Source organism: Perna viridis, chromosome 4, assembly GCF_037379345.1.
Source record: "Perna viridis isolate PV_CMFRI_1.1 ecotype Kerala chromosome 4, ASM3737934v1, whole genome shotgun sequence".
NCBI classification, from domain to species: Eukaryota; Metazoa; Mollusca; class Bivalvia; order Mytilida; family Mytilidae; genus Perna; species Perna viridis.
This window is the reverse complement of record NC_142448.1, coordinates 4,039,784-4,049,951: the sequence shown is the minus strand read 5'-3', so window position 1 is coordinate 4,049,951 and position 10,168 is coordinate 4,039,784. Positions and strand designations below refer to the sequence as shown.

At 34.8% G+C, this 10,168-nt stretch overlaps 1 protein-coding gene across 1 annotated transcript; it reads left to right on the top strand.

Moving 5' to 3' along the window:
* The first annotated feature begins 869 nt into the window (after positions 1–869).
* LOC148618492 (kappa-type opioid receptor-like) lies at positions 870–2,750 on the top strand. Its single transcript, XM_088576885.1, has one exon. It carries the CDS (start codon positions 877–879, stop codon positions 1,876–1,878), a length of 1,002 nt encoding a protein of 333 aa, XP_088433011.1. The 5' UTR covers positions 870–876; the 3' UTR covers positions 1,879–2,750.
* Positions 2,751–10,168: the final 7,418 nt, after the last annotated feature.

The following is a 10,168-nucleotide window of genomic DNA, read 5'->3' as shown; positions in this document are numbered from 1 at the left end:
TCTTTCAAAACAGACATACAACTTTCTCCAGTCAGAAAACATATTTGCTCTATTTGCAGTTCAAATGTGACAACAGGTAAAAGTACCTATTTTTGCAACAAAAATGTCTGTCACTCGGAAACGACAAAAGTAAAATTGATTTAAATCTTGACTTCATTTTGTCACATGGAATAACCATTCTAAATATAAAAGGAATCTTCAAAATACATTTCAAGTAATTGCACAAACAAGTATTACAGTTCCAATTTTTGCATCACACAAAAAATTATTATTATTGTTATTATTTTGATGAAACGGACTACAAAAGCTTTTATGGGATCGAAGTATGTTAGAGTTATTGCCCTTGAAAGACAAACATGACTTTTTCAATATTGTTTAGCCAATATCTTGAAAACGAAAATAGATAGAAAGCAATCAATGAGCTTGACAATAAGGCCTACAAAAGTTTCTATTGGGTTGAAAATAAAGAATGACTCCTTGTTAGAGTGACTGCCCTTGGAAGGCGAAAAGGGCAAGATGGGCGTTTCAGTTCCTGAGAGTAAATACTTTCGAAATTAGAGCCACAAATGTATCCCCATCAAATACTTTTCAATGTTTAATTGTGGAGATGAAGATGCCATTTCTCAAAGAAAAGAGCACTTAGATGAAAACAAAGTCAAAATATGGTAATTTTAGACATGACAATTTTCTCAAGTTTAGCTTGATGTTCGCAAAGTATATGCACTAAGTTCCATTTTTTTATCTTGATATTGTTTGCCGGAAAATGTGTTCCATTTCTATTGACACTGGTATGTGTTCCTTCCTAACTACAAAATGTGTCTTTAATGCAAATTTATTAAGCGCATTTGTTATTTTCAGCTATATTTAGTGTTCGGGATGAATGAAAGCAACCAATCCTCTCTCAATGACACACTATCAACCTCTACCCAGTTACCGACACTGAATGACACACTATCAACTCCTACCCAGTTACCGACACTGAATGACACACTATCAACTCCTACTCAGTTACCGGAACTGCTCCTCGTGTTTATGTCACTCCAGCAAGTCATCTTTGTTCTTGCCTGCTCTGGTAACCTGTTTGTAATTTTTGTTATCATAAAATATTTGAAACTTCAGGACAACTCTAATGTCTTCGTTCTGAACTTGGCTGTCGCCGATTTTCTCACAGGAATCTCCTCAGGAATGCAAGTCTTTTATGTCATTTACCCGACCCTAAATAGTGATCTAATATGGTGCATGCTTCGTTACCAAATCATTGGTGCCATGACTATCAGCTCACAGGTGACCGTATTTTTGTTGTCAGTTGACCGTCTTGTGGCCATATCCTACGCAAGTTTATACGACCAGTTTTCTACAACAAAGATTTCCGTGCTCAGTGTATTATTACCTTGGACATTCAGTTTGTCAGTTTCGGTACCACCATTTATTGGATGGAACAAATGGAATGACGATACCAAGTGTAGCTACAGTCTCATTTTCACTCCAGGATACTTTTGGACAATCTCGTGTTTGATTTGTTCCATGAGTGTCATATCATGTACAGCACACATTCGAATTTTTCAAGCTGTAAGAATGTTTTACAGTCGTGTCAGTCCATCAAATGAAATGTCAACAGACGACAAGCGAATGCAGAGGAAAATAAAGAGCGCTAAAGTAATGCTCTTCATAACAATCCTATTTACTATTTGCTGGTTGCCTTATATTACATTTCCATTTGCGTACGCCAATGGATACGAAAAAGATTTTAATTTGAGACAGGCCTCGTCATGGCTTGTGTTCCTCGGTATGTTTAACAGTGTTATAAATCCAGTAATATATGCATGGTACAAAAGTGATTTCCGGAAAGCTTGTAGAAAAGTGTGTTTTTGTCAGTAATGCTCGGATGAATCAACAGTGACACGATACAAAGAGAAAAATTAGAAATATTGGTTTAAAAGGAAAGGGAATCAAGTGAACCAGGATTCGAACGGTAATAAAAAAAATACATTTCATACAAGGGTAACGACAAGACGGGGAAAATAGACACACACAACAAAGAACATGAAATAACCAAAATAACACGTACAAAGAAACAGAAGTAAAGGTGCAATTCGGACACTCTGAATCTTTGAAAGATGTCGTTAATTGTGGAGGGAAAGCATTATTCGATCACAAGAACGTTCATTTTCATATGTAGACGAGTAACATTAAGACATGCTTGCTTCCCATTTCACCAATATAACTAAGTTGTTCCTTGGTGTATTTTGATAAAGCAAACTCTTTTGGAAAGAGCACTTTGTGCTGCAGACGATGTCATATTTTTCATGACGTAATGATAAGATCAAAGCGTATTACAATATCACAAATGTCTCCCCTTTAATGTGGACATTGTAAAAAATGGAAAGAAACCGATTTGAAGACAAAATGTTGGTCATTTTTATGCTTTTTTAATCGGGACTTTTATTAACTATATTGACAATTTATTGCATAACCCCAATGAAAATATATATAAAATGTTCAATCAGTCTTTTTGTTAAAACACTTTTTGTCCGTATTTCAATTATGTCACAAATCTTTTTTTTCGACGTTGGCCATTGGCTACTTTGTTGCTTACGGTTGTAAAATATAACAACGAATAGTATTTTTACCAAAGTTTATTCACGCTTAAAGGACTGTATAAATATTCAGAATATCATGTTTATTCTAAAAAATATTGAGTTTTAATGTCTAATAGTATATAAATACGCAAGTATGTTGTGATGTTACGTTGTCTTTTTCCCGACGTTTTCTACATGTTGCGTGTTACCCAGTCTTCATCAAAAGCTTTTTTCGTTGAATTTTACATGTATATATGCTGCAGATGGTATATTCTAAAAATAATTGTACTTGGTTGAACATGTATCTAAGCGCAGTACTTTGTCTGTGTCCAACCAAAATGTCACAAAACCTAAAATTTGTATATTTTATTTATTTACGCGTACACCATGCGAAATTCGAACGAATTGTTAAAGAAAGGCAAATGGTGTTGAGTCGATTTCTTCATATACTTAAAAATGTATTCATCCTCCTCTATGGTTTTATCAGTTCATTTTTTCTTTAACATAACAAATGGGTTATATACATATGTAAAACTGTGTCTGACAAAAAATGTCACAAAGCGCATTTTTGACGTTTCCAAAGTAACGTTCTGTTTCGCGACGTAAAAACTCTTTCAACATCAATTATAAAAAAAAATAAGAAGTATTGAAAAGTTACGATACTATTTTAAGTTATTACGACTGTGGGCGAATCTGATAAAATAATGAAAGACCCCCCTCTTTGCGCGCACTCCTGTCTGTTCATATGCAATGATGTCCTGATGAAATCGGGATCAGCTTGCCTACATCAAAGTATTTTGAAATGTGTAGACGTGCGCTTGCACATTCGTTAGTGAAATATTGTAAAATCAACGTATTTCATGATCGTCTAATTACCTCTCGACAATTATTTTAGCTGTAAGATATAATAAGCTATACAAATATTGCAAAAAAAGTTTTTTTTTTAAATTTTTTTTTTTCAAATCGGACCAAAAACTAAAGAATGATTTATTCTGATGTGGTCTTTTTGGCCCCTTATAACCCGAAAACCGTAAGAGATATCCAAAATCTGATTGTATTATTATTGAGGAATCCAATGAAGAATCCAATGAAATAAAAAATTTCGAAATCGGATAAAAAAAAAGAAAAAAAAGTTAAGAAAATGTTTTTAGGTGTTGCCCAACTTTGACCCCCTATAACATGAAAACGGTCCAAAACACATAAAATCTGCTGTAATATCGAATCGGATAATTAAATAATAAAACATGTCGTGTGTGTTATTTTATGTAAAAAGTAAATGCACTTCTTTTTACATATAACGATTATAGAACGATGGTCGTCGCAATACAAAAAAGTCGTCGAAATTTGCTGATTTTGACGTTACCAAAAATGACACCAACACCTTACACTACGTCAACCTAGATCCAGGAGACCAGTTGTAAGAGGTCCGCGAGTTTTGGAAAACCCTGACATAACGTAAAAGTTGTGATATGAACTCAGTGCGCGGGTACTGAAGGAATATTGCCACAGATGGAAGGAAAGTTGACGATACGGAACGAGGTCATTATGTTTGTCGTATACATGTAGTTTGATCATAAGTTTTTTCCTAAGAGGAGGTATAGACTGGTATTGCCCAAAGAGCAAATTTGAACATACATACGGTTTGTCTTGAAAGAGTAACCAATGGAACCAATGACCAACTTAGTAGTGTAATATTTGCTAGGAATTTACATCTTTAATGTCTTTGTTTTTACATTAGACAAAATTAAACTGTTCTCTAGCGAAGGAGAATACAACTGCATAATGGAAAATGGAAAATGCATAATGGAGTACAGTCATGTACTAAACGAAAAACATTCAAAATTCTTATGAAACAAAAATACAACACCGGTATATAAAGGACTTTAAAGCTAAATCCATCGATACTGACCCAAAATCATTACTTCAAATTCAAGTAGTACTACTGGAGTAATTAATAGACCATTTTAAGCCTAAAAAATGTTTCCGATCACCCTTTTGACCCTCCATCAGACCCCCTACACATAGGTTTTTCATTTGAAATTTTGAAGAAAAAAAAATAACGTAAAAATTCTGCCGATTGTCTTTCAGAAAAAAGGTAAATTGAAAACACACATACCATGAGTGTACTCTTGGTAGTGGATAATCCCTTTTTGGAATTTGGCACTTGAGATATTTTTGTTTTGTTTTTACCACCTCTGTCAAAACAAAAAATTACTCATGCGCCGAATCCCAAAAAGGGATTAGGCTGTGCACTAAGTCTATTACATGTTTAGTCTTTGCATATTTGGTTTTCATTGTATATCTTAAACCATTTCAAAAATATCAAATGAAAATAAAAATCCTTACCTACTGACAATACAAAATTTAAGAACAGTGCTCGGAAACATAACATTATTTTTTCGGCCTTGGAAATTCTCATCAATTGACTGGCATGCACCATTATCTGTCTTACACTGGAAAGTATTGATTTTATCTCAAAAAGTATTTTGCTGGGTCAAAGATTCAGGCTGTACAACGCTGCATATAGCGTGCATATTAATGTACAAATTGAATCACTAGGTCACCGATCGACAATAAATCACGTGATAATGCATTAATTTTAACGACTGAAGCTGGTCACATGACAACTAATTTCCCCGGATACACAATGACCCACATTCACGTGTGTGACTATGCCCGGAGACTTTGTGAACGCTTTGATGCTTTACGCCGTCCGTGAGAGACCCCAAACGACAAACTCCAAGGCAGCTCCAGTTCCGTACCGTTGACGTTCCTCCACTAAAACGAATATTAAACAAAGTATAGAAACAGTCAGCTGATTGTTAGCGTCACAAATATCGTGCAAATGATTGGCTAACACTGTGGCAGTACAATACAGTTAGGTCATTTCTGAAAATTTGGTCTCATATTGTTGAATTAAACTGTTTTGAGGCAGTCCGCTCAGAAATTTTTAGTTTTTTTGTCATAAAAATGTGCATATTTGTGAAATCGTTGGTGTGTGGAGGTTCAAGACATTTATAAGTAGTTTAGTGATTATTCTTGTAAAATCCAGTAGCCATGGTAACATATTGAAAAAAAAAATATTACTGAGTTTTAGTACAACTTAGGGGTGGTTTTCCCAGAACTAACAGCCAAATACTATGTTTCATAAAATATCAGGCTCTAAGACACTACCACAGGATGGGAGCATGCATGAAGTAGGTGGAAAAAAGGTAAAAATAATAAGATCCTTTTCAATTCATTCTCTCACAATTTGAGTCCCAAAAGTTCGTGCGAAATAAGGTATTTTGAAAATCAGCCATCTGATGCTGAGGAGAGCATTGTTTACCTTTCCACAGACATTTTATGTTATATCGGTTTTCATTGGTGCTTCGCACCCGGAGAAGCAACCAATCGGAATCGGCTGTCAGGGGTTTGAGGGAGCGAGGGTGGACTCAAAACCCTGACTTGGGTGGATGGTTTACCATAACGTATATTACATCTGTCTATGTATAAATGCGGATCTACATTTAAATAATATATCCACCAAATTTCAACTTTCAATTTTAAGTTTTACAAAATTTGACGGGGGTACCTTGTTATGAGAAGCAATGCACTCTTTGTTACGAAAGATTTTTGGGATTTTAGTGGTTTATATCCACAAAGACAATGAAATTATCTCCTTGGAGCAACGTTGTTCTAGCTTTATAATGCACAAAATGAATGATGTAACGGATATATGGTAAGTGCTATCATTTTCAACTTTATTGTTAGAGTGTTATTTAAATAATTCAATTCAAGAACTTTAATGACGCTTTTTATGGACCAGCCTCAGATTTTCCACTTTTTCAATATCATTTTGCTAAATACATAGAAATTATATTGACCTGATCAACAGTCTATAATTTATTAATAACCGACAGAGAAAACAGACAAATAAATATAGAAACCAATCAGCTGTTCAACATTTGTTTTATAAAACGATGATGTAAATAGTATTATCACACTGGTAATTGGGATGAACATAAGACAAATCTACCCTCGTCACTTTACTCTCTCATAAGTTTTATAAATTTTCAGATGATATCGGACATTTGATATATTCAATTATTGTTCTGGACATATGCGAAATCTGAAATATAAAATCGTTTTGCACATAAATTTGTCATGAGTTTTGAAATTCCTTTTCCCCGAGTATTACATTTGAAAGTTCAAAAGTCACATAGTTTTCTTATTAGCAGATCATATGCGCTAAAATTAGGCTTTCGTGGCTCTCCTTTCAGACTAAGAATCAAAACATTGACAAAAAAAATATAGCGACACAGATGAGCAGCCACTGGGGTATCACGTCCTACATAAGGACTGACGAATGAAATGAACCCATAGATGAATGGATATTAAGTCGTACAGGTTGGAAACATGCTTCCTTCCAAGTGTAGCAGGCATATAGAGTTCGTTATGATCTTTTTTTTAATTTTTCATTTATTTGGAGAAGTGTGTTAGAGATAATAATAGAATCATAGATTATTCAAGAACAATATTATTCAGTAAAGCGGATGATGAGACGTAATGAACCAGTTTGACATGCGTTACCATTGGACTGAAAGTTGTGTGTAAAAAAAAGTTCACCATATTTATAAAAGGTGTGATCGTTGAAAAAAAATTAAATATTTTTAGTGTATTTGGACGAAATTAAGTTTCAACCTTCTTATTGGTTACAGAGACAACGATGTACGCCATAGTTAATTCTGGATTCAAGTTTTAAATGTGGAATGGTGGCTATGTTGTATAAGTTGAAAAAGCTGTTGCTTTATATATATTTAAGAAAAGTCTGTTATATTTTTTTCAACGAATGTCAGGTAAATGCTGTAGGAGATGAAACTCATTTTTTGATAGTGCGTGAAGTTGTTTCTAATGATAGAAAGGTTCTTTTTAAGTTGGTTGAAAACGAAGTTTCAAATTTAAAATTTTTAGATAATGAACAAATATTTATTTATCTTTTTATTTTCCAAACATGGAAAACAGACATAATTAACAAAGAACATTCAGTAACTAAAATAATACATACAAAGTAACAAAAGCAAATGAGCAACTCGGACTCCACTAAAAACTTGGAGCATGGACCAGGTGCACTGGTAGGGTAAGCGTCCTCTGATTTTCTAGAAACACCCGCCGAGTTGCTCATAAAAAGTCAAGTCCGGGGTAGACGAAAGAGGAAAGGAAAGGACACGCTGAACAAATAAGTTTTTTTATGGTGCAGATGGATACACCGTAACGATCCAAGAGTTCGATCTTGTACATGCAGCAACATATCCCTTTTCCAGGAGCCTAATTCTACGAAGTTTAGCGTTTGTCGTAAGGTTTGGTCAACAGTTTTCTTTTACCATTGATATTTAAGTGTAAGTCAATATATGGGGCTGACTTCATAGCGTCTGTAGTGCCCTTTATCTCAAGTTCTTTCGGGTGTATGTGATGTATCAAATCTCCGAAACTAGGATTGTTTAAAGATAATACGTCATCTATATAGCGGAAATTGAGATTAAAGGATCTAGATGAACGATATTCTTTCATTCGGATCAGATCAGTTATAGAGTCAGCCACATAAAAGTGAAGGAATATGTCAGCAACTAGAGGAACACAATTTGTTGCCATTGGAATGCCGACCGTCCACCACACTGGACGAATATGTTGTCGATCAGAAATTCCAGCATTTTGAAAACATCTCCTTCTTTATATTTGGAAGATGATTTGGAATTATTTTTTACAAAGTATGAAAACTTGGTCGATGAGATAAGCATTTTGTTATCCAACCAGAAAGCGTATTACATCTGAAATTAAATCATATTTATATATCAGTCCAGATTCAAGCTTATATCTAAGCAATATTTAAAGAAAATACATATATTTACAGAATTTAAGACACTTCCAATATTTTGTTTGATTTTAATTTAGTTGATGAAGTTAAGGCTTAAAGTAAGTAGTAAAATTTAAAGCTATGAGCAATTTCATAAAGAGTCTTACCCACGTTCATATGGACGAAATTTCAAACCCTCAATTTTAGATACATACAGACACAGTGACTCCTTTATTACACAAGCTTTATTTGCGGGAGAAGATTCCTGTACACATCAAACTTATTCTTTTTTTGCGAAGGAACAGATAGACCAAGTGATTTTTGTATATTCCAGGCTTTGTTTGTAGACGGTGATTCCTGTACCCAAAGCTTTTTGCGGCGGTACAAATAGACAAAGTGATATTTGTATATTCAAGGCTGTTTGTGGACGTAGATTCATGTATCCCAAGCCTTGTTTGCGGAGGAACGGATAGACAGTGATCCTTGTATACCCAAGCTTTGTTTGCGGACGCAGAATCCTGTACCCCAAGCTTTTTTGCGAAGGTACAGATGGACAAAATGAATCATGTGCACCAATGCTTTGTTTGTGGATGTACAAATAGACCATGAATTTTGTATATCCTAATCTTTGTTTGCGGAAGAAATGCAGACACTGTGGTTAATGTATAGCAAAGCTTTGTTTGCGGAGGAATAGACACGGTGATTACTGTATACCAAAGCTTTGTTTGCGGAGGAATAGACACGGTGATTACTGTATACCAAAGCTTTGTTTGCGGAGGAATAGACACGGTGATTACTGTATACCAAAGCTGTGTTTGCAGAGGAACAGACACGGTGATTCCTGTGTACCAAAGCATTGTTTGCGGAGGAACAGACACGGTGATTCCTGTGTACCAAAGCTTTGTTTGCGGAGGAACAGACACGGTGATTACTGTATACCAAAGCTGTGTTTGCAGAGGAACAGACATGGGGATTCCTGTATATCAAAGCTTTGTTTGGGGAGGAACAGGCCCGGTGATTCCTGTATACCAAAGCTTTGTTTGCGGAGGAACAGACACGGTGATTACTGTATATCCCAAACTTTGTTTGCGGAGGAACAGACACGGTGATTCCTGTATATCCAAAACTTGTTTGTGAAAGTACAATTAAGACAGTTTTTTCCGCTAAATTAAAAACATGAATTACCAGGATTTTGTATTTCTTTTGTAACAATGTCTCACACACATGGACGATAGCAATACAAAAATTATCTTTTATATATCAACGAAACCAATGCACAATGTTCATGTGTTTGGCCCTGTATTGGTCTCTTATTCTAAAACAGTTGAGGTGATAACCCTAAAAATTAATACCAACTTCCTATTTTAGTTTGGAACCTTGTTATACAATTTTTAATGAATCAACCAACTAATATTCAAGTATATATACCTATCACTGAGCTGCTAAGTTGACTTTTTACCAATCCTCCATAAATATACATACATGTGCACAAAGAAGAACACAATAGTTTTAAAGTCCTATACCTACGGGTTTAAATCAAATTCAAACGTTCCATGCAAGTTGCTGCTAGTGTTTTCCAACCAAAAAAATGAAACGTTTTAGAAAGATTTAGGGATCTAACCAAGAAGGATATATACACATTCCTAAGGATTCAATTAATGCAAACGTTTTCCAAATTTAGCGCAAAAAACTTGTCGGACGTAAAGGACAAGGGTACACCAAAATGTCAGACGTAAGGGACAAGGGTACACCAAAA